The sequence below is a fragment of the Polistes fuscatus genome, unplaced genomic scaffold, assembly GCF_010416935.1.
Source record: "Polistes fuscatus isolate 324 unplaced genomic scaffold, CU_Pfus_HIC Scaffold8, whole genome shotgun sequence".
NCBI lineage: Eukaryota > Metazoa > Arthropoda > Insecta > Hymenoptera > Vespidae > Polistes > Polistes fuscatus.
Genome location: NW_025113162.1, coordinates 6669580 through 6695049, shown reverse-complemented (window position 1 = coordinate 6695049; position 25470 = coordinate 6669580). Strand labels below are relative to the sequence as shown.

The window sequence follows — 25470 nt, the reverse complement described above, 5'->3', positions numbered from 1 at the left end:
TAAAGTATTAAAGAAAAAACATGAACTTTGTTTTGTTTATTACTTTCTTTTCAGTGAATGTTTTAAACTTATAATAGGAAATTATATATCTCATAGATAAAAGAAATCAAATAGATTTTAGACTATATTACATATTTTGTTTTATCCATACATTAACAAATTCATGAATTGCTTCTTGCAATAATAATAAAAAATAATTAAATTGTATATATAAAAAAATTTGTAGCATAATATATTTATGCAACATTATTGTTATGACAAAATAGTGTAATTGATGTCTGATTATTTATTGGTACAACATGTAAAATATTTGCATTATTATATAGAATAATAATAATAAATATTTATTAATTATATCATGTTCATAAATTATACCAGAAATCATGAAAATATAATGTTATATAATTTATTAAGTAAATAATTCATTATTAATTATGAATTGATATTTCATAAAAATTTACTACATGCTAATATGATAAACATAGTTACTTTCTTGAGTCATATTTATAACATTCGTAAAATGTCATGTGCTAAATAGTATGGCTTTGTATACTGATGTAAATAAAAATTTAATACTATAACTTTCTCTCTATACGTTTTACAATATATTCATATACAAATATACTTATTATCGTTCTTATTATCCTAATGAATCACATCCAAACAGTACATACTCCTCTCGTGATAACCAATAAGGATAACCTTCTACATATTCGGGTGGTATTTCATCTACAAGTTATTTAAAAGTAGTTATAAGATAGATGTTGGCACCATTTTTATTTAAGCGAGAAGAATGTAATGTACAAATATTAATCTTACCTGAGTGCATAGCTGAACATACATATAATGATAGATATTCATAATTCTTCCAATCATAAAAACTATCCTCAGGACAATTTTGTACTTCCAAAATTTCACTATATTCAGGGAACAGTTCCCGCAAATCCTTAATTAATCTCAAATTAAAACCAGATAGAGATGTATTACCTCCAATAAGCATAATATGCGAAAAGCAATCGTGCATAATATCTTCCGATAAACCGGATGTAACTTCTTTTATTACTTTTGGTAATTCAAGACTAACGTACATCATTTCAGGTGCAATATATAATTCTGAACCTAATGAAATTTTTTGATAGAAGGGCTTAAAGTTTTCTTCAGGTATGATGTGCTATGGAAAAAATTGTTATTATATACATAGTTATACGTATCGAATTGGTTTACAATTATTTATAAATAAAATTTCATAAATACCTTAAATTTACCAAATTCAAGCAAGTCAGTAACATTAAGATTAATGTATTGTTCTATTTTCTGTTCTTCTTCTCTTTTCTCGTTTTTAATATTATAACTCAATCTACATTTTCCTTTTAAAGGTAAAAAATCAAGGCTTAATAATGGAATTTGATGATATTCTTTTTGTTTTCTGTGCACAGCTTGTTTTAAGTGATAACTCACATGCCAACCACCTATTGGTAATAATTTCCATCGTTGAGGCATAACTCTTCCGTTAATTACTACAGCAACTGTGGTACTTAGTGCACCACTATCAACTACAATACATGTTTTTATATCCAGCATAGAACATGCTAATAAAGGTTTTGGAACCAAACATACTCTGTAAGATATATAAATAAGAAATAGTATAAATGTTTATGTTTATGTTTGTAAAATAACAAAAATACCTTGCTGCTTTAACTTCTTGAAATAAATAATGCAATAGTTGCTTCCTTGATGCAGGATGTGTGCCTAATGGCTCACAAAACATGAGTACGAAACCAGGCTCTTTAAAGATGATATTCATTGGATGAAACAAATGATCGAGAAATGCTTTAAGAACTAAAAAGCTTTCACTATTTAATAAAGCTTTAGCTGGATTTAACATTTCAATATTTGGTATATTCCGAATTAATTCGATATCTGTACAATAATCATTCCTAAGTTTGTGATCTTCTTTAATTTTATTTTTTGGCATTACTGTTATATTAGATTTTTGTACATTAATTATTTGTCCTTCCTCCTCATGTTTTTTACTAAAATTTGTTGGGAAAGCAATACTAGAAAAATGCTTATTTACACTAAATACTGTAAATGATCCATCCACTACCCGTGTATATTTATTCCCTATTTCAATTATAATTTGATAACTTAACATTTCTGTGCAATCTCTTTTACATGTATATTCATAGCAATTGTGACACTGTAAAAAGTGTACATTTTCATCTAATTTAATTATCATATGCAACCTATAACACATTTCTTTAAAATTAACAGAATATGATTGCAACTGCTTTATGCCAGGAAACCGAAAATGTACTTGCGATAATAACTGTAACCATTTCATTTTCCTAAAATAAAAATATCATTATAATATTAATTACATATCTTTATTTTCTAGAAATATTTTAGACAATATTTTGTTTGTCAACGTAATTAATAGCGATTAAAGATTTTTAACGTAAACCTAACATATCTAACTCACCATAAGTATTCGCTGTTTGATATTTTTCTTAAATATTTACAGGTTCTACCAAATATAATAATATCAGGTATATCGCAATGTAATAAAATTTTAATCCAAATTTCTTCAGGAAAAATAGCAGGATCCATATTCACTAATAAAAATTGTTAAAAAAGTACATTTAATAACTATACAAATTTTTAAAATACTGAATACGTTAGTCAAATTCGAGGTTATAATACTAATAGTAAACTGATTTTAAAAACCACGAAGCCTAGATACAAGGAAGACGATCGAGATACGCGTTTTCGTCGAATTTGTGTTGTTGAAAATAAGGAAATACCGAGTACGATAATTCTCCACGAGGGCGGCGGTGGTGTTCAGGAGTTCAAATTTAAGTATGTGTGATTTTATAAATAAACGAATGAAACAAATAGTTCTCTTTGATGTTTTTGTAGCATTTTACATGCAGTATTATTTATTTTTATACTAATTGAGTTAAAGATAAATTGATTCCATTTCACAATTTTTTGTCGACTTATTTATCTATTTTTTCCTAAGTTAAAGGTAGGTTTTTTCATATTAGAAAAATCAGATCCATCAAATCGACGCGCTCTCAGCCATAGCTAAAGGAAACAAGTGCGCGTAGCCGTAAATTAATTAAAAAAATTTTTTTTTGTACACTTCAAGACACCTATAAAAACATGTAAAACTTTCGAAACGATCGCATTTTATTTTCATATTTAAAAAAATTCATGAGAAAACGTCGAAATTTCGACCGTCATACCGGGGTACTACTTCCAAGAACGGCCGGTTGTAAGCGAAGTAATCTGAAGTAACACTGCCGACGTCAAGCGAAGAAATTTTTTCGTAACGCCTGGACGTCAGTGTTAATATATTATTCAATTATTAATTGTTTTCATCTAAAAGGTATTCTTTTTTTATTTAATGTGCATAAAGTATAACATGTTCTTAATATGTTATTATTTGAATTTAAAAATAAAAGAAAAATTAGCAAACTTCTGATAATAATGCATCGATATATGGATTTTCACGAGAACAAATCTTTTTTTTATATTCTAAGATTTTATCTCTTAGCTGTTCATTTGACAAAGATTTATCTAGTGTTTTGCATTCATTGAGAAATTCAGTTATCAATTCATCAGCTTCCTATAATAAAATTATATAAGAATATTATTATATAAATAATATAATAATAAGTATAACACCAACACACACACACACAAATTAATAAAAAAACTATAGTTTTCAGACCTTTATAATTTTTCGCTTTTTTTCTGGACAATCAGATCCTTTAAAAATTGTTCCCTGATAATCTTCTAATTCTGTTTGTTTTCGTTTAGCAAACTGTAATACCCCCATTATTAATTGATTTATCTAATTTTGAATATAATCCATATTAATAATTAAAAATTACCTCTATTACGTTGTCTGGAAAATTAGCCATTTTAGCAACATGAATACCAAAGCTTTGATCGCAAACACCAGGTTTTACTTTATAAAGTAAAGTAAGTTTATCGTTTTGTACAAGAGCTGTCACGTGTTGATTTTTAACTGTAGGTATTTCTTCAGAAAGTCTCGTAATCTCATGAAAATGCGTTGCAAATAGGCAATAAGATTTAATATCTTTTGCTAAATGCCTAAAACAAGTATATTTATCATATTATTCAAAAAGTAATTCTATTATAAAAGATATAGTATTACTTTTTAAAATAAAAATTTTACTCTGCTATGGACCAAGCGATACCACATCCTTCATACGTTGATGTACCTCTACCAAGCTCATCAATGATCACAAGTGAATTAGATGTTGCTGTCTATAAATGATATAAGAAAATAATTTCCACAAAAAACTCATTAAATATTTTTTTCTTGCAAAACACGTCATTAGTTTAACATACCCTTAAAATAGCAGCTGTTTCTATCATTTCCATCATAAACGTTGAAAGTCCTTTTAATTGTGAATCATCAGCTCCAATTCTTGCTAATATACAATCCAATAAAGATATTGTTGCTTTTTCACAAGGAACAAAACTTCCAATATGTGCCATTAATGCAGTTACACCAGCAGAACGTATATACGTACTTTTACCACCCATATTTGGACCAGTTATAATGTAACAATGAACTTTATCTAAAATTATTTAAGAATTAATATAAACTATAAGATAATTTTGTTGAAAATTTAATATCTCATTGATTTATTATATTGACCTTTTTTAAAATATACATCGTTAGCGATATAATCTACGCTTTCTTGTATTTCCAAACAAGGATGTCTCACTTGAACAAGATTAAATTCACCATGCTCGCTAGGAAGCATTTCTGGGCGAATATATGTTATGTGTGCATTTGCTGCAGTTAAGGCAAATGCCACGAAAACGTCAAGGCATGCAATAACGTCTCCAATACTTTTAATCGGAGTGGTATATCCAGCTATATAAATTCAACATATAATAAAATATATATTAATTTCGTCTATCATTATAATTTGTAATTATGTACTGACCTGCAATTTCAATAATTTCTGTGACAACAGTTTTCTGTTGATTTGTATACTTCTCTCTAGCAGCAATATATTCATCATTTAATTCATTTAACTTATTATTTCTAAATCTTACACCATTTTTGTTAGAGTCTAATATAGTATAATGTTTTTTATTTCTTAGTATCTTTTCTTCTTTTAACGTTATTCGAAAGTAATAGCCCAACTGTTGATTGGTTTCCAATTTTAATGATTTTCCTGATTCTACACCCAAGTCCTCAGCTACTTTACTTAACTGCGATTGTACTTTTTCTTCCATTTCATCCATTTCTCCTTTGAGTTCTGTTAGAAAGATTAAATGTTTAAATATTTATATGCAATATACATAAAATTAAACTTAAAAAAATATGACGATTGATGTTTATTCGCTTAAATAATAAACGAACATAACAGCTACCTATTTAGATACCTTTTAATTCATCGTCAAAATCAGGATGAACTAAAAAATCTCCCTTTTCCGCTGCATCTAAATCAATAGTTTGTTCAATCATTTGTTGAAATTTGTCCATATCCTTGATCAGTTCTTTTAATGGATCTATAATTAATTCTTTTAAGGCTGTTATGTTAGAAACATCAGAAAATTGTTGTATCAGTCTTGGCAAATGAGATACACTCATATAAATTCTGCAAGTAAATATATATATATGAGTTTAAAAATATAGTTAGACTAATAAAATAAATTATTTTTCTATTATTTTGTATTTAGACATACAATAAATAGATAAATATTGTAAAATATAACATTAGTTACACACTTATAACAGTCTTGAAGATGAGCTTTCTTTCTTGATAATTTTTTGGCTAATTGCTGTAAGTCAGGTATTCGTCTCAGGTGATCTTCGCTAAGAGTAGATCTTAATTCATTGTTTTTAACTAATACTTCTACTATATCATGTCTTTCTTTTATAAGTGCCAAATCTTTAAGAGGCTGTCTAATCCATTGCGCAATTAATCTATGACCTTGTGGAGTTTTGCATTTATCTAATAAAGTCAAAATACTATCAGGTACATTTCCATTTAAATTAGAAGATACATTTGAACGATGCTCAATATTAAGAGCCTTTATAGCTGCTGTATCTAATTTTAAATAACGTGATTGTTTTATTTGTTCTATACTAAATTGATGAATATTTCCCTCATCAGATGTCAGCTGAAATTTAATTTTAAAATATCATGTCACAATAATATCTTTCTCTCTTATAAAAATTATAATTATATGGAATATACTTACATCCAAATATTTAATTAATGCAGATGTAGCTGACATAGCTAATGTTAAATTTATTTCAGGTAAGGATTGTGCATTTTGTTGCTGACCTTTTGTAAATTTGAGTAATGTATTTAAATCTTGTACAACTGAATCATTAGAAAATTCACTTTTTTTTCTTAAAGTAACTAAAACATTACTTCTTTCTATTACCTACAAAATTTATGATAATAATAATTAGATAAATCTAATCTTCTATATAATATTTCATATAATAATATACTCTTTATAATTAACCAACCTGTTTCAAAGTATCAAATTCATAAGTACTATCTCCTTGGATTAGTAGACATTCTTTTGGATTAAGTGTAACAATAAGTGATTCTAAATTTGAGAAAGATTCACTATCTTGGAATTCACAAACTGAGAAAGAATTTGCTACCGTATCAAGATGGCTTAATCCTAAAATCTACATACATTAAATATTAATATTTTAAATATATTTTATAATAAGTGTATAAATAAATATATTTTATATGATATACAAATGTTATATCAACTTACTTTGGATTTTCCTTCTGTTCCTAATTTTACAGCAATTACTGATACTCCAAGTGCAATATCATTGTTAGCAAATAATATATCTTCAAATTGTGATAGATTACCAGGCGAACCTTTATATTCTAATACCCAATTTTGATTTTTTATTGATCCTTGATTGATGTAAACTTCTACTCTATATTGTTTTACTAATAATAAATCACGTATAAATGCCTCGAAATGACTTTTATTCAGTATAATACCTTCAGTCTTATAAGGTTCTATAACAAATAAATTAAATTTATACTTAATAATAATTTTTGGTGAGATTAAAATTAAAATTTTATTTTGACTTACCAGCACCGAGCATTTTACAAACAGATGTTGTTTTAAAAACTTCTTTAGCAGCAAATAAAGCATCGCTTCCATGTAATGTATAATAATCACCTCGATTAAAAAATCGTATAGTAGAATTTGATTTCTGAAATGAATACATTGATACTGTTTTTTTCTATTATTATTAATTTACTATGTATAGTAATATTATAAATTTTTATCCAATATACACATTAGGTGAAATTGCATATTATAATTCATACGTATGGACGTTATATGTAATTGATTGGTATGACCTTGATCCATTTACATAATAAAAACACTCACAATCAGAATGATATGAATTAATGATATTAATATTGTTGTTAAATATGCGCAATTTAAATAAATATTTGTTCTAGAAATTGATATATCGAATTAATTTTAATTTGCACGTTTACAATTTTCTATTTAGTTGATGAAACTGTTGTGTGATTTAAATTTTATTTCTATATATTATTAAAAAGTAATATTTTTTGTATATGTTTCTAGAAAAATATTCTAAATAGGATATATAATGCAATTTAAAGAAATATTTATTCACTCTTTACTAAGAAAATCTTAAACATTGTTATATATCTATGGGTCAATGTCTATCAGAAGGTCAGATTGTTGAATGGGTATAAATGTAATATACGAATTTATGTAAATTATCAGTAATACAAAGTTACGTAAAAATAAATTAGACAAGATTAAGAAAGTTTTGTATAAATAAATATATAGTTAAATGAATATTAAGTATAGAGTAATTGTTTAATTAATTGGCATAGGAACTTTACTTCTCTTATATAATATATTTATTATATGTTGTGTGGTATTTTCTTCACTGATTACCAATGTAGTACATATTCAGAACGTATTGGTAAAATCCAGAAAATCCAATGACGCCCATAATAATAATGAGGTCATCATGAAATATTATTATGATAAAAGATCAGAGTTCATATTCTAGGAAGACAAATAATTTGTGTTATAAATAAGCTACCATAAAAATAAGCAATATATTTCATTTATTTGAAATTAATATATAAATGCAACTATTAATTGAATATTATGTAAAAGTTATTGTCTAATGTTACAGTACTGAAAGATTATATATACATATATATACTGTTTCTATTTTATATTTAATCTAATAAGTATTTCTTTAGTACATATATAAGAGTAACCTTGAAATTTTTGCTTGATAATCTTATGAATGAAAGCAACATAGTAAAGATATTACAGACAAGAGATGACTTAATCTGTGACACATCACACCAAATACGGAGATACTATTACCTGGAAATTAGTATTACTTTTTATCCTATTTTAATTCTTACGTAAATAAAATAACATTTATATTTATATTTATACACTTTTACAAAAAAAATTAGAATAAAATTTAATTTTTTTAAATAACTTTTTAACAGAAAATATATTGATATATTAGAAAATAATAAATAAATAAGTGAAAATGAAATGTTTCATAAATAAATAATCAATGAAGAATTTAAATTTATATTATTTTGAAGAAGTTGATATATACTTTTACCACGAATTTCCAGTGATAAGTTAATATATGGAGTAAAATAAATAAATAAGAAAAAATCTAGAATTCCGATATGAAGAAGGGGAAGCAGCATAAATGCTATTGCTGCAATCTGCTTATGTTATATGTAATTCTTCAATGTTAGTGAGAACATCTTCAGATTAGCGAGTGAATTAAAGTGTGTCTTGATCGTATGTTTTAAGGTAATAAAAATGCATTTTTCATTATTAAATTTTACTACATTATGAATATAATAAAATATAAAAATTCAATTAATGGCTAACTTTAAAAATTATAGCATATATTTTGTAATAATTATAAATTAAAAAATCATATGTGGAATTTATAATTTAGTTGTTGTTATTTCAAGATATTTAATATACATATATTTGATTATATTATTATATACAATTTACTATAAAACTAATCAAAAATCTTTTTTTTTATTTCACAGATTAGCCTAATATGGCAATAAAAAGGATAATTATTTTATCCATCTTATTCACACAATCATTATCTTTGCCTAGTGGTTGCATAGAAAGTTGTACTACTTATCGACAAGTTAGTTCTTATAGAACTCATCAAGAATCTAATAATCATAATGATCATACAGATTCAAATATAAGAAATGTAAATCATTTGAATCTTAATTATGACAGACCTGGTAACTGGACTGAACAAAATGAGTATAGAGTAGATAATGGTCATGGTAAAGTTTATGAAGAACAAGGACAATATGTTCAAGGTCCAAAGAGTGTAAGATATTTTAAGAAAAATTATACTTCTTCGTATAGTAATACTCATCCAAGTAATCTAGATTTATTACAGCCAGAAAGATTAATCAATCAAAACAGATACAATTCTTTGGATACTATTAATAATCAAAGAATATATGAGGAATCAAGAAATTCAGAATCATACAGACAAGAACATAATTATAATAAATTACATAATGACCAGTTACAAGAATCATACAGAGAACGAGGAGGAAATATTGGAAGACTTGAAAATTTTGGAGAATCAAGTGATAGGTTACAAATGAGTCAACATGGAACGTCTGCTGGTGATTCAGAGTTATTACAAGGTCGAAATCAATATACTGGAATAAGAAATGATAATTGGACTCGAGTTAATACATATAAAACTGATGAAGGAAATGGACGCGTTTTAGAAGAAGAGGGACAATATGTTATTGGTCCAAAAATAACTCGTTATTATCAACAAAATTATACTTCTCAATATAGTACAAGTCTCAACCCTACACATAAGATTACTTCAAATATAAATGATCTACACAATACTATGCAAAAAGTAAATCAAGAATTCCAAAATTTGGAAAGAAAAATTCATCAATCATCTCGTTTAAAACATGTGACATCGAGTAACACTTTGCATATGGATACCATGAATTCAGTTCAAGACAATGTTAATCCTACTTTTAGAAATCATGATCTACAAGTTGCTGAGAGTGCTGACTACAGACATAGAGATCAAAATGAGCATGTCCCTACTAATGGAAATATATATAATGTACATCAAAATCAATTGTTAAATAGACAAACTTATACAGGTGAGGATACATTATATAGAAATGAAAACAATATGTATAATAGAAATAGACCAGGTATTCAACATCAAAGACAAGAAGCATATATTTCTCAATCACATACAAATGTTTTACCCAGTAATATTCAAACTTCAAATAGTGAAAATACCAATTATCAAAGATATAGGGAAAATGAACAAATTGGATTACAACGGAATATAAATGAAAATTATCAAAGAGAATATTTAGATACTCATCAATCACAAATAACTCAAAATTATCGATCTAGAGACAATTTACAACATAGAACGTTAAATGAAAATGTGGAAAATCATCCACATATAAAAGACCAAATATTACAGTATCATTGGGACTCTACAGGACAAACAAGAGAAATTGTTGATACTAATCCAAATGAAAGAAACCAATATTATTCACATCACAAAAGCAGCACATATAACAAAGAGGTTGGTCATACATTAGATAATAATTATAATCCAGGTTATACTGGAAATTTACAACAATTAATTACTGGTACGCAAGGCCTTAATCACGGAATGCAAGATTGTATTTATGAAACGGAGCAAAGATATATTAGGAAACATAAACGTAATGCTAATAACAATAGACATAACTCTATTCTGAATAACCAGGATAAAGAAAGAATTCTAAAGAATATAAAAGATAATGAAAATGAGAAACTAACATACAATAATCGTGAAATTAGATCATTAAGACAACCTAATAAAGATATAAGGAAAAACAATAAAGACATGATGCAACAAACATGGACCAACAAAAGAATCAAAAGACATAATCAACATTTAGAAGACATAGCACAGAACTATGAAGATATGACGCAACAGACTGATGATCTAACACAACAGTCAGGCGGATTTGATGATTTAACACAGCAAACTTCTGGAAATATAGAATTTGGTCAAATTAATCAAAAACCAAATAGTCATAACCAGCACTTCGAAGATTTGACTCAACAGACTAATGATCTAACACAACAGTTAGGAGGATTTGATGATTTAACACAACAAACTTCTGGACATATAGAATTTAGTCAACAAAATCAGAAACCAAGTAATCACGGCCAGCGCTTAGAAGATTTAACTCAGCAGACTGACGATTTGACTCAACAAACTTCTGGACATATAGAATTTGGTCAGCTTAATCAGAAACCAAGTAATCACGGCCAGCGCTTGGAAGATTTAACTCAACAAACTTCTGGACATATAGAATTTAGTCAACAAAATCAGAAGCCAAGAAATCACGGCCAGCGCTTAGAAGATTTAACTCAGCAGACTGACGATTTGACTCAACAAACTTCTGGACATATAGAATTTAGTCAACAAAATCAGAAACCAAGAAATCACGGCCAGCGCTTAGAAGATTTAACTCAGCAGACTGACGATTTGACTCAACAAACTTCTGGACATATAGAATTTAGTCAACAAAATCAGAAACCAAGAAATCACGGCCAGCGCTTAGAAGATTTAACTCAGCAGACTGACGATTTGACTCAACAAACTTCTGGACATATAGAATTTGGTCAGCTTAATCAGAAACCAAGTAATCACGGCCAGCGCTTGGAAGATTTAACTCAACAAACTTCTGGACATATAGAATTTGGTAAGCTTAATCAGAAACCAAGTAATCACGGCCAGCGTTTAGAAGATTTGACTCAACAGACTGATGATATAACACAACAGTCAGGTGGATTTGATGATTTAACACAACAAACTTCTGGAAATATAGAATTTGGCCAGTTTAATCAGAAACCAAGTAATCACGGCCAGAACTTGGAAGATTTAACTCAACAAACTTCTGGACATATAGAATTTGGTCAGCTTAATCAGAAACCAAGTAATCACGGCCAGCGTTTAGAAGATTTGACTCAACAGAATGATGATATAACACAACAGTCAGGCGGATTTGATGATTTAACACAACAAACTTCTGGAAATATAGAATTTGGCCAGTTTAATCAGAAACCAAGTAATCACGGCCAGCGCTTAGAAGATTTAACTCAACAAACTTCTGGACATATAGAATTTGGTCAGCTTAATCAGAAACCAAGTAATCACGGCCAGAACTTGGAAGATTTAACTCAACAAACTTCTGGACATATAGAATTTGGTCAACAAAATCAAAAGCCAAGAAATCACGGCCAGCGCTTAGAAGATTTAACTCAGCAGACTGACGATTTGACTCAACAAACTTCTGGACATATAGAATTTGGTCAACTAAATCAGAAACCAAGTAATCACGGCCAGCGCTTAGAAGATTTAACTCAACAAACTTCTGGACATATAGAATTTGGTCAGCCTAATCAGAAACCAAGTAATCACGGCCAGCGCTTAGAAGATTTAACTCAACAAACTTCTGGACATATAGAATTTGGTCAGCCTAATCAGAAACCAAGTAATCATAACCAGCGTTATGAAGATTTAACTCAACACACTTCTGGACATATAGAATTTAGTCAACAAAATCAGAAACCAAGTAATCACGGCCAGCGCTTAGAAGATTTAACTCAGCAGACTGACGATTTGACTCAACAAACTTCTGGACATATAGAATTTGGTCAGCTTAATCAGAAACCAAGTAATCACGGCCAGCGCTTAGAAGATTTAACTCAACAAACTTCTGGACATATAGAATTTGGTCAGCTTAATCAGAAACCAAGTAATCACGGCCAGCGCTTAGAAGATTTGACTCAGCAGACTGACGATTTGACTCAACAAACTTCTGGACATATAGAATTTGGTCAGCTTAATCAGAAACCAAGTAATCACGGCCAGCGCTTGGAAGATTTAACTCAACAAACTTCTGGACATATAGAATTTAGTCAACAAAATCAGAAACCAAGTAATCACGGCCAGCGCTTAGAAGATTTAACTCAGCAGACTGACGATTTGACTCAACAAACTTCTGGACATATAGAATTTGGTCAGCTTAATCAGAAACCAAGTAATCACGGCCAGCGCTTGGAAGATTTAACTCAACAAACTTCTGGACATATAGAATTTAGTCAACAAAATCAGAAGCCAAGAAATCACGGCCAGCGCTTAGAAGATTTAACTCAGCAGACTGACGATTTGACTCAACAAACTTCTGGACATATAGAATTTGGTCAGCTTAATCAGAAACCAAGTAATCACGGCCAGCGCTTAGAAGATTTGACTCAGCAGACTGACGATTTGACTCAACAAACTTCTGGACATATAGAATTTGGTCAGCTTAATCAGAAACCAAGTAATCACGGCCAGCGCTTAGAAGATTTGACTCTGCAGACTGACGATTCGACTCAACAAACTTCTGGACATATAGAATTTGGTCAGCCTAATCAGAAACCAAGTAATCATAATCAGCGCTTAGAAGATTTGACTCAACAAACTTCTGGACATATAGAATTTAGTCAACAAAATCAGAAACCAAGAAATCATAATCAACGCTTTGAAGATTTGACGCAGCAGACTGATGATTCGACTCAACAAACTTCTGGACATATAGAATTTGGTCAACCAAATCATTATCAGCGTTTTAGAGATTTGCCTCGGCAGATTGATGATTTGATTCTACAAATTTCTGGAAATATAGAATCTGGTCAACCAAATCAGAATCCAAGAAATCATAACCAGCGCTTAGAAGATTTGATTAAGCAAAGTGATGATTTGACTCAACTGTTAGGCGGGTTTGATGATTTAACACAACAAATTTCTGGTCATTCAGTAAATGGACAACAAAGACAACAGTTCGACTACCCTAAATATCCTTTTAGACATAACCAACAATTTACAAATGAAGAACATCTTTATACAAGTATGTCTAGTACTGAAAAACAATCAAATATTAATGAGAATAAACCCTTGCATTTACTGACTCCAGCACCAAAACCAAAATGGAAATTAAGATATAAATTATCAAATCAAGTCTTAACTGATAGCACGGATAACCCAAGTAGTATTCATGTACATCATTCGAGTGATATTACTGATCAAACTATTTCATATCAAAATCAATTATCAGGTGGTTCAAGTCCTCATCAAGAAGTTGGAACTAATAACGATTTTTATTCCATGAATCATCAATCTTCAAATCAGCAAGACCCAATACAGCTAAATACTCAAAATGTTATTAAAAATGGAAGTCCACAATCAAATTCTTTCAATAGAAATGGTTTCACTAAAGGTGGACATAGATCCACACATATTTATCAACCGTCAAATCAAAGTCAATATTCAATTAGTAATAGCGTATCTCAATCTCAATTAAATAAAGATTTGAATTTAGAAGAAGTATATAGAAAGAAAGAAAATCAAAACAATAATCAGGAGAATTTACCTTCTCAAGAAAGTAATCCAGAAAAAAAAATAGAGCCACGTATTTTAGAAGCATATGGTGGTGGTCCGTATGATGCTGATCACAATGATGATATTTTTAATCATGTAACACTAAATCCTGATGTTACACTACCTCCTCATTTAGATGGTAAAGATCCATGGGATATTAGAGAGAAACCAAAAGAAGTAATTCCTTTGTCTACTACTATGATAACACCAGAAATAACAGAAAAAGTGGAAACCGAAGTTCCTCCAACATTCTGGACAAGACTTGGTCATAGATTTACAACTACTTTTGATAAAGCAAAAGAGAAAGCTAAAGATCTTTTTGGTTGAATATAATTATTAAATTAAATTAATTTAAAAAATTTTTATCTTATAAAGAACTAAACATATACAATTTATTTACCACAGATAATATACTTGATCTGTATATAATTTCATATAGTATAAATATTGAATTTATAATGTTATAATTGAACACACTTTTACAATATAATGTAACTCAAATAATTATACTATATACTTAGTATTAGTAAACTATAAAACATAATATGTTAATAGATGTAATTATTCATTTCTTGTAATTTAATGTCACATATTATTAATAATAACCTAGATATAAGATTGATTTCAAAGTGAAGTCAAGCTTTTAATAAAAAATAAATATTAATATTACATATAAATTTTTACTTACTTCTGGAAGATTCGTGAAATATTTAACAAAACTGATTTGGGAAGATGGATCTAAAATATTTCATTGTATATTATTATTTCAAAACAGAGAAAATGATATGTTCGAGAATAAAAGTTACTTACCCGTAGTAAATTGCTGATTCGGTTGTACAGCCATTATTAATATAGAAATAATACGTTTAATATTTAACTAACAAATACAAATAGTAAAAAACTAAATAATTGCAAACATAAACGTTTCACAATTAATTGTATCGTATAATTACACCAACGCACATTACATTTGAGTATGAACGATCTTTTACCTTCCCGCGAAAATTTGATACCAGTAATAGAATAAAAAGAAAAGTTTCTAGAATGTAAAAAAAATGTCTCTATAACTTTGCTCAACTAATCTAGTTCTTAATTGTAAGATACGTTGCCAATAGTCGTGGGTTGATTATCGTTGATGTTGTTAGGTAGCATGTTACAATAGACGCGCCATCTAATACTAAGGACTAATGCTTCTGTAAACATATTACCGAAGAGTAATAGTAATGAACCAAGTGTGCTATTAATTTAAAAAAATCAAATTGTATGTATAATTGTGATCCGTAAAATATATCATAACGATATAAATATCAATATACGACTGTGACTTGGAAACATTAAATTTGAAACAAACAAAAAAAATGAGTTTCTGTGCATATGATTCGGATATTGTTATATGCAACAATGATCATTTTATAATGTATAATATTAATGATAACTTAATAAATAGCATAGAATTACCTCATTTGGAATGTAATAAGATAGTTAATATACATAATAATGTAGATATTGAATCATATCATATGATAATAAGTACAACATTTTCTAACGATGGCAAATATTTTTTGGTATGCACAAATCGTAAACAATTGTGCTTATACGAACGAAAAAGTAAAGAACTTATATCGAACAGAATACTACCTAGAGCAGCAAGTAAAGTCATTTTTTCTCCAAACAATGATATAATTGTTGCCGATAAAGCTGGAGATGCTTATCTGTTTTCTACTACAAATCCTGCGGGAAATGGAATTTTACTTTTGGGACATTTATCAATGCTACTAGATATACTCATAACTGAAGATGGAAAGTATATTTTAACGACTGATAGAGATGAAAAAATCCGTGTATCAATGTTCCCACATTCATATAACATTGTATCGTATTGTCTTGGACATAGCAAATTTGTTACAAATATTTACGAACTACCCCATAAAAAAGATATTTTAATATCATCAGGAGGAGATGGAACTATTAAATTTTGGGATTATGTATGTGGAAATGAACTATTAACTGTTAATTTTAGTGACAAAATTCCTAAATATAATATTGATAATTTTAATAAAATTCTTAAAACAAATCATGAAGAACATGTAAATGTGTTACCAGTAAAACATCTAAGGGCTGCGAAACTTAATAAAATATCGTCCTTAGTTGTTATTAGTTTTTATAGTAGTAATGTATTGCTAGTATACATTATTGATGAAACAGTGGAATCAAGTTTAACTGCCACTTGGAGTGAAAACGTAATAATGGAAGATGAACCTTTAGATTGTTTTTTAAAAAATAATCAAATGTGGATTTTAACAAATTCAGGAGTAATCGTATATATCTTAGACAATAATCATTTTATATTAGATTCAACTACAAATAATACATTAAAAGAATTGAATAAAGCTTGGATGTCATTGAATAATAATACACTTAGGAAAAATTTATTTCCTAGTTTGTACAAAAGAAAATATGATAATGTACAACAGTATTTAGAAAGAAAAAAATTACGTATGCCACCTACTTTGGAATAAGGACTTTCAATCAATAAAAAAAAATAATAATTAGCGTACAATATATCATTTATTATAAATTTTAATCCCTTATTATATTGGATAATAAAAGCATAACACAAGTTTACATTAATTTTGTATATCAAACAATATATATTGATGATGAGTTGTTAATTATAATTAATTTATTATTAATATGTAAACTCCCGTGAAAATGTATATATTGTTAAGATAAAATAAAGCTATTTTATTGATTCATTTGTATCATTCATTAAATTACAATAGCTATATTGATTTTTTATACTGGTTTGTAATCTAACTTTGATTCAAGTTTCTTATTATCTGAAACTTTTCTTACAGCCTTCATAAAATCTTCTTGCACAACATATTCTCTCTCCAATCTAATAGCAAATAATCCAGCTTCTGTACAAACATTTCTTAAGTCTGCCCCATTAAACCCATCTGATAGTTTGACTACTGCTTCATAATCTATATTAAATATTAGTCAATTATTTTTAGATCATGTAAACTATGTATATATGCATTCTAGATAATATATTAATATATTTACCAATATCACCATGCTTAGCTATTGGACCTGCATGAATTTTCAAAATTTCAAGTCGTGCTTGTTCATTAGGTAATGGTATTTCAATCTTTCTATCCAAACGACCGGGTCTTAACAAAGCAGGATCCAAAGTATCAGGTCTATTTGTTGCCATTATCATTTTAACTTGACCTAAAGAATCGAAACCATCCATTTGATTTAATAATTCCATTAAAGTTCTTTGAATTTCTCTATCTGCACTAGTTCCTTCAGAAAATCTTCGTCCGCCTATATAAAATAAAATCAGTATTAATATTGCAAAGTATTTATTTTTTGTATGCAAGAAACATTATTTTTTACCTATAGCATCAATTTCATCCATAAATATAATACAAGGTTGATGATCACGAGCATAATTAAACATTTCTCTGATTAGTCGTGCTGATTCTCCAATATATTTATCAACAATAGCACTTGATACAACTTTTAAGAAATTTGCATCTAACTGACTAGCAACTGCCCTTGCCAATAGTGTTTTGCCAGTACCAGGTGGACCATACAATAAACATCCTTTAGGTGGAGTAATACCAACTCTTTGAAATAGTTCAGGATTTAATAAAGGTAATTCTATAACTTCTCGTAATTCACGTATTTGTTCACTTAAACCACCAATAGCTGAATATGTAACATCACCAGGATCTTCATGGGACATATTGTAAACTAATGGATCAACCTAAATGGGGTATAATACAATTTATAACAAGCAGTTCATAAAACTACAGTAAAATGCATTCAATTATTGCATATCAAATTTGTTTACCTCACGTGGTAAATAACGCATTATAGTAAGGGTTGTCATGTCCAGGGCAACTCTGGTTCCAGACTTTAACTTATTTTTATCAAGCTGACGTCTACAACCAACAACATAGCGAGGACCATTTGTTGCTTTTACTATAACTGAAATAACACATTACATGTTTTTCTATATTAATTTTTAAAAAATAAAACATTTTAATAAAATATCTTTTTTTAAATATTCTGTAAGGTGTATTTAAATTGACAATATTTGTTACTGATTATTAAAATATTTTACTTACATTTCTCTTCTGTAAGTTGCTTAAGAACCTCGCCAACAATCTGTATAAAGTTTATGTTAAGTAAAAAAACATATGGATACATATATACATATTAATAGATTCTTATAAAAAGAAATATTAAGAAATTTTTTTATTGTAAATAATACTATTTATTTACCTGACCAACACTTTGTAAAGCCTTTAAATCATTTTCTGACTTGTCATATTGTTTGGTCAGATCTTTTAAGTGTTCCCTCACTGTAATTATTAAAAATATATACATATATATTAAAATCCATAAAGCATAATTTTATATTTTTAAATAATAATAATAAAATAAAAAAAATACAACCAAGAATTACAATAGGAAAATAAGGTTAGGTAATTTATAGTTTTTGAAAAAGATAGATTATTTTTAAAATAATAAAAATATATATATATATATCTTACTTTCTTTTAATCGTGATTCTACTTCTTTGTGTTCCAGAAGTTTTTTTCGGTAATTTTGGAGAACCTTTTCTCTTACAGAATCCATGTTGACCGCCATTTTTACTTATTTTGCTGTATAACTGTCATGGAGAAAGTTTTTGGTAGATTTATGAAGAATTGACGATGTTCCCTGATTTCATCTCCGATTGTACTTCCACCTATAGTTTATAACTTTAATGATGGGATATAAGATATAAAGTAACATTTATACACTGTTCTCAAGTAAATCATTTAGACAATTTGAGACATTTTAAATTAATAGTTTGTGATCTCATGAGTTAGTATTTATTGAAAATCATAGATATATAATATATAGACTACGCTATTTTTTAGAAGGAGAGATACTGAACCCCTAATAGTATCTCTATCAAATGGGATGGTAAAGGAACTAGGTTTTACTGATTGGTGGATTATATTATTTACAGGGCTGTCAACGCAACAACAAAATATTTAATTGTGACCAATAGAATTAGAGATATACAAAGAAAAAAAATTGCAGAGTATTTTTCTCTCTTGACATTTTATGTATTTTTTGTATTCAGTGGAAAATACGTCAGTAACATAAACAAATATATTTCTTTCGAAATCGATGAAACATTTTTTTTACAAACATTAGAAAAATATAGACACGTGAAATTGCATGGAGTGCAATTTTCAAGAAATTTAATAATTCTTTATTAGTTATGCAAAAGAAGTAAGAGAAATTAAAACTTTATAATGAAATGTTATTGGTTTATGTAAATTAATTATTGATAAAACTTAAGATCAATAGTATAATTCAAATTTTGTACAATTTGCAGCAATATTTCTTTTTAAGCCAAATAAACTGTTTATTTTGCTAAATAAGGGGTATAGCCAAGTAAAATTAATGAAAGATATTAATATAGACATTTAGTCTATAATATCTTTATAATATTTTGTACACAATGTTATACCAATTCGATAAAATTGGTTTTTCTTTTAGTAGTAAGGATACTATAGGCTGAGTGTTATTCAATAATTTACTGGGGACATTTTCAGTAATCTTATTTAGCTATACCCTAAGTATTGATACCTTTTTATTTTTTTAATTTAAAACCAACAGCGAGACTAAGATGGATATATCAGAAGAAAAGGAAAAGAAGAACCAGTTTCATAAATTGATCCTGATGTAATTTTAATAACATCTGATTTGATGTTTGCGTCCTTAGGATAAGGGCGGATTAAAAAGTCTTGAGTGACAATAAGAAGATGGCAATACTAATTGTCGCCACTTCAGTACTATTAATGTAAATGTTTTACAGATACTTTTGAAAATTTAAGCTATATTAGACTCTCAATTGTTGCGCAACAGTTGTTTGCGTTAGTGGATGTCAGAGTTTTCAGGAAAATGGAAAAAATCGAATATCGTGCTGTGATTAAATACTTGCATTTAAAAGGCAACACACCTGCGCAAATTAAAGCTGAATTGAATGCTGTTTATGGGGATTGGGCTCCATCATTTGCCACTGTGAAAAGATGGACAGCTGAGTTTAAACGTGGTCGTACCAGTCTAGCTGATGATGAGCGTTCAGGACGACCAACAACTGCGACAACCAGTGAGAACATTGGAAAAATCCATCAAATGATACTTTATGACTGCAAAATTAAAATGAGAGAGATTACTAAAGCTATAGGCATATCCAAGGAACGGGCCTATCATATATTGTATGAGGAATTGAATATGAGAAAGTTGGCTGCGCATTGGGTGCCACGTATGCTCACTTTGGATCAAAAATGTGCTCGAATAAACATTTGTAAATCTCTATTAGAACGATTTAAGCAAGATGAGAAGGATTTTTTGCGTCGATTCATTACTGTAGATGTAACTTGGATCCACTACTACATTCATGAGACGGAAGAACAATCGAAACAATGGATTGCGGAGGGTGAACCTAATCCAAAAAAGGCGAAGATACATTCGTCAGCCGAGAAAATAATGGCGACTGTTTTTTGGGATAGTTGTGGCATTTTGTTCATTGACTATCTTGAAAATGGTAAAACAATCACGGGAAACTACTATGCATCATTACTTGACCAGCTGAAGAGAGAAATTGCACAGAAACGGCCACATTTGAACAAGAAAAAAGTATTGTTCCATCAAGACAGTGGACTGTTTCAAACTTCGACAGTCGCCATGGCCAAAATTAATGAATTACAGTTCGATTTAATTGACCACCCTCCGTATTCACCAGATTTAGCCCCAAGTGATTTTTTTCTGTTACCTAAATTGAAAGTTTGGCTTGGAGGACAGAGATTTTCATCGAGTGAAGAGGTCATAGCATCAATAGATGCTTATTTTGCAGAGCAAGACACTAACTACTATTTGGATGGGTTAAAGTTGTTGGAGCATCGCTGGACTAAGTGTATCGAGTTAAAAGGAGACTATGTCGAAAAGACATAGATAGAGATTATGTGAATTTGATAAACAAAAAAAGTTGTTTTATGTAGGCATAAAACTTTTTAATCTACTCTCGTATTGTTCGTTTCTAACATAAATGATGATGTAGAATATAAAATATAATTGACAAAATAAGGTTAAAGAAGCTTTAAATAGATAATGTTTAATATGATATGTTTACAAAATAAAGGAAATATTTAATAGAAAGTATTATACTTTTTTAAATTCTCTACTATCATAAAATTTGTCAAAAGTGTTCTAGTACCCAGCGTTGCATAGTAGCCAAATCCTTAAAACTTGACTAAAAGAGAGATGAAGATGTATTTTAATTTTATTAAAAATTAGTACGTGTGTGATAGGGTTTTCAGGGTCGCTGATAACGAATCTGAAGTTTTTTTTCTTTTGTTAACAAAATTATGGACTACAATTAATGGACAGTTGTATTAAAAATTGATTCAATTATTTTAAGAAGTCAGTACTTGGAGGTTTTTTACGTTGCTAATTACGAATCTAATTGGAGCTGTATATCCGCTACTTTAAATTAATATATAAAAAAATGATTTTACATAAATGTAAAATAAAAAGTGTATAAAGTCTTAAGGTCATATAATCCTTTTTATTTGAAAAAACAATATAAAAAAATAGACAATTTTCAGTTTTTTAAATAGTTTTTCCTGTTTAAGCTATCCTTGTCAAAAATAAATTTCTTTAAAACTAAGCAGATAATCGTAACTAATATTTTTTTTTAGTTAAATATAATATTTTCTTGTTATATTTAATCTGATCAACAACATTAAGACCTAATGCAGCTGCTTGTTCGCATATACAATTCTCTTCTTCTTGCGTTAATCCTTCAGGAAATGGTTGACTGGATAGATAATTATCTTCAGCGAAAACTTTACACATTTCATGAGCTGCTTTTTGAAACTCAATTTCATGTTCCTTTTTTCCAGAAATATTCAAACAATTAGACCATAAATTTTTTTCCATTTGATAATACTGATTGTATTTTTCATTTGCCTATTATTTTTTATTAAAATAAAAATAAGATGTAAAAGAAAAAATTTTAAAATTCATCAAGAAAAAGGATTAAACGATGATTATAGAATAAAATACTAACCAAACAAATTTCTTGGTATATATTTTTATCTTTTGGTTCCATTTTATATGCGAATTCCAACTCTTTTAAGCCTTTTGTATATTCTCCTATTTTAATCAGTGCCTTACCATGACTAAAATATAAAATTATTGTAATTTCATTAAATTTCTTATCTAATTACTTGTAAAACATTATTTATAAAGAACATACTTAAAGTGAGTTTTAACAGTAGGCACAGGAACTTTCGTGCAAGCCATGCATGCACGACGTGGCATATCAATTTTATTAAAACATATTGCAAGATTATTATAAGATCTGGAAAGTAGTCTTTTAACTTCTTCCTCTTCGTTATCATCTTTTAATTCAGCATCTTCCAACAAACGTATTGCTTTCTGGTATCTGTAAAAATAAATAAAAGTATAAAGAAAATTTGTATATACATCAAATAAGAGTATATTTTAAAGAAGTAAGTTTCTTTACTCTCGTATGGAAGTTTTATATGCCATTTTTCTAAAATAATGTTTTGCTGAATTAAGCAAATCATTAACACATTTAGTAATATTAGAAAGTAATTTTTTTTCATCCACGCTTAAATTAATGTAAGTATCTGCTGATCCAATGTCGAGGAAATCAACTAGATGAACAATAAACATAACTTCTGTATTGGGTAAAATTCGAGGTGGACATCCTAATCGACCATATGCAAGATCAGGATGAATAATAAAAATAGAAATCTCATGTTTTTCCATAGTGGTTAGTGCTAATTCTAATCCAGGAATTAATAGGCCATGATCAAGGCGAACAGTTTTTGGTTTCCCTTGTGCAAATGTCGAATCAAAAGGTTCATCACTATATTCAAAGTAACTTATATATTTAATTGTGACCTGAGAATTGTATGATACCATTGCACCAGCTCCTTTTCTTTTAATCAATTTCATGATCTATAAAAATTAAAAACAGTTTAATTTTAATATCTGTAATATCTCCTTCTTTAAAAATTTGTATTATTCAATAGAGCATGCCTTTTTATCTTCTGTTACTGATATCATTTTAGATTTCAATTTCGCAAAGCTTATTCCAATGACATTGGTAACTGCACTTTCGTAATTTTCAGTCTCTTCAGTCTCTTCATTTTTAAAATTATCTATATTAACCATATCGATTATTTCATCGTTTGACAAGAATACACTTGAATCATATGAATAATTATTCTCTTCTTTCTGTATATATTCATCTCCAATCTCAAATGTGAAACCTTCTGGAGACAGTAAATCACTGAAAACACATACAATTATTGTTATTAAGGTTATTAATACATATATTTAATAAAATATATTTTATATTACTTCAATGTAAGTCCATCGGGAAAATTTAAAGGTCTGGCCATGTTGAATTATTTATAATAAATTTATTTTTATATTATATTTGATTAATACAAAATAACTATCTTATATTAAACAACAATCGGTAACCTTTGTTGTGGGAATGTCTGTTGAGTTTTTCTTTATGTTAGAAATTATAAAAAAAAAGTAAGATCGGCGAACAAATTTAATAATGTATAAGTATAAACTAATTTATAAATTTCAATGTGTAATATATGGTTCTATAGCATTATGTGAAAATAAATCAATTAAAATTAAGTAGTAGAGATGTTTATGATCAAATAGTGATTTTTTGTAAAAATGAGAGATGAAATTAAAAATGTTCATCTAACAACTTTAGTATCGAACGGAAAAAGATTTGATCTTCCAGTAAATTCCCCTTCATATTTTTTCCCTAGTGGCCGGAAACACGAGCTGTCCTCTAGGATAGAGAATGCGGTTGTAGGTCTCGCTTACGGTGCTGCACAGTGGTGCCAAATCCCAAAAACGTGGACAAAAGTAGAAGATGAAGTTTAATTTTATTGGAAATTAGTATTTAATGATTTTCGAAATTGCTGACTATAAGTCTGATATTATTTTGTTTCTAAACAAAATGGTTTAACAATGATCTAATAAGTCTAACAATAGCGCATAACAATAGCACACGAGCATATCAATCAAATAAAATATTGACCGTTGTTAATAGCATTTTCTACTTTAATAATATTGATCGTCGGTAACGTGAATATAATGTATTACCGACGTAGGGTAGAATAAATTAGAAATCTATTATTACCGACGGTAGGTAATAAAAAGAAGAAAACTGCTGTTACCGACGGTAGATAAGATAAAGGCAGAGCACTACTATTACCGATATGGTGCTTCGCCGGCCTGCCACTAGAGTGGCTTTTGCGAATAATTTTTCCAGGTCGATGCGCCACTTTAGTGGCTCACTCGAGTAGCTTACTTGCTCACCGTTTGAATTAAATAATCGTCTTCATAATCATTAATATTTAAGTGAAATGTTAAAGTTTCAGTATATATATATATATATATATGTACAATATATTTTTAAGAAAAATTATAATTTAATCATTAAGGAATCTTTACGTAAAACTTACGAACTTTCTTTATATACTGCTAATAATTTAAAAAGTGTGTATGTCAGCTTCGACGAACGACTGGAGTTTACTCCTTAAGAACGATAGTTTTTGAACAGGTACAGAAAAAAAGACTTACTTAATTAAAAAAAAGACAAGAATACAATAAATACATACAAAGATACAACGAATGAATCCAATGCAATCTCTTTTATACATCGCAACTTTAATTTCAATAATTTTGGACTACTCCCTGGTATCTGTAAATACATAAAAGTTATTAAAAAACAT

The 25470-nt window shown here is 28.4% G+C and overlaps 6 protein-coding genes across 17 annotated transcripts; 2 read left to right on the top strand and 4 right to left on the bottom strand.

The window, feature by feature from the left end:
• Window positions 1–249: 249 nt before the first annotated feature.
• On the bottom strand, window positions 250–2863 carry LOC122524618. Its single transcript, XM_043646968.1, has 5 exons — window positions 2483–2863; window positions 1686–2348; window positions 1255–1618; window positions 820–1171; window positions 250–729 (listed from the first exon to the last, which is right to left on the bottom strand). Exons 1-5 carry the CDS (start codon window positions 2608–2610, stop codon window positions 641–643), a joined length of 1596 nt encoding a protein of 531 aa, XP_043502903.1. The 5' UTR covers window positions 2611–2863; the 3' UTR covers window positions 250–640.
• A 35-nt stretch (window positions 2864–2898) lies between these two features.
• Window positions 2899–15492, bottom strand: LOC122524617 (DNA mismatch repair protein Msh2). 4 transcript variants are annotated; one of them, XR_006305589.1, is made up of 16 exons: window positions 15401–15492; window positions 15279–15328; window positions 7132–7255; window positions 6799–7055; window positions 6536–6703; window positions 6259–6447; window positions 5783–6177; window positions 5437–5651; window positions 4992–5309; window positions 4697–4918; window positions 4384–4616; window positions 4208–4299; window positions 3900–4122; window positions 3737–3829; window positions 3249–3631; window positions 2899–3155 (listed from the first exon to the last, which is right to left on the bottom strand). XR_006305589.1 is itself a non-coding variant. In XM_043646964.1 (15 exons), exons 1-15 carry the CDS (start codon window positions 15432–15434, stop codon window positions 3473–3475), a joined length of 2772 nt encoding a protein of 923 aa, XP_043502899.1. In that variant the 5' UTR covers window positions 15435–15492; the 3' UTR covers window positions 2899–3472. The 4 variants fall into 4 exon arrangements, 3 of the variants coding, with proteins under 3 accessions (XP_043502899.1, XP_043502900.1, XP_043502902.1); XM_043646964.1 differs by having other exon boundaries at window positions 2899–3631; XM_043646965.1 differs by lacking the exon at window positions 15279–15328 and having other exon boundaries at window positions 2899–3631; window positions 15401–15482.
• Window positions 8809–15405, top strand: LOC122524615 (putative uncharacterized protein DDB_G0282133). Of its 8 annotated transcripts, none has more exons than XM_043646954.1 (3): window positions 8809–8883; window positions 9135–10556; window positions 10590–15405. In XM_043646954.1, exons 2-3 carry the CDS (start codon window positions 9146–9148, stop codon window positions 14915–14917), a joined length of 5739 nt encoding a protein of 1912 aa, XP_043502889.1. In that variant the 5' UTR covers window positions 8809–8883; window positions 9135–9145; the 3' UTR covers window positions 14918–15405. The 8 variants fall into 8 exon arrangements, with proteins under 8 accessions (XP_043502889.1, XP_043502896.1, XP_043502895.1 ...); XM_043646961.1 differs by having other exon boundaries at window positions 9135–11399; window positions 12081–15405; XM_043646960.1 differs by having other exon boundaries at window positions 9135–12464; window positions 12891–15405.
• Window positions 15493–15745: 253 nt separating the features above from the next.
• On the top strand, window positions 15746–17152 carry LOC122524622 (tRNA (guanine-N(7)-)-methyltransferase non-catalytic subunit wdr4). The gene has a single exon (XM_043646973.1). It carries the CDS (start codon window positions 15949–15951, stop codon window positions 17107–17109), a length of 1161 nt encoding a protein of 386 aa, XP_043502908.1. The 5' UTR covers window positions 15746–15948; the 3' UTR covers window positions 17110–17152.
• Window positions 17140–19513, bottom strand: LOC122524621 (26S proteasome regulatory subunit 10B). Its single transcript, XM_043646972.1, has 7 exons — window positions 19162–19513; window positions 18890–18969; window positions 18733–18772; window positions 18456–18592; window positions 17996–18368; window positions 17660–17923; window positions 17140–17577 (listed from the first exon to the last, which is right to left on the bottom strand). Exons 1-7 carry the CDS (start codon window positions 19256–19258, stop codon window positions 17387–17389), a joined length of 1182 nt encoding a protein of 393 aa, XP_043502907.1. The 5' UTR covers window positions 19259–19513; the 3' UTR covers window positions 17140–17386.
• Window positions 19514–22334: 2821 nt separating this feature from the next.
• Window positions 22335–24579, bottom strand: LOC122524614 (inactive peptidyl-prolyl cis-trans isomerase FKBP6). 2 transcript variants are annotated; one of them, XM_043646951.1, is made up of 6 exons: window positions 24065–24579; window positions 23741–23993; window positions 23199–23659; window positions 22929–23117; window positions 22740–22851; window positions 22335–22639 (listed from the first exon to the last, which is right to left on the bottom strand). In XM_043646951.1, the coding sequence occupies exons 1-6, from the start codon at window positions 24103–24105 to the stop codon at window positions 22352–22354; spliced, it is 1344 nt and encodes a 447-aa protein (XP_043502886.1). In that variant the 5' UTR covers window positions 24106–24579; the 3' UTR covers window positions 22335–22351. The 2 variants fall into 2 exon arrangements, with proteins under 2 accessions (XP_043502886.1, XP_043502887.1); XM_043646952.1 differs by having other exon boundaries at window positions 24191–24579.
• Window positions 24580–25470: the final 891 nt, after the last annotated feature.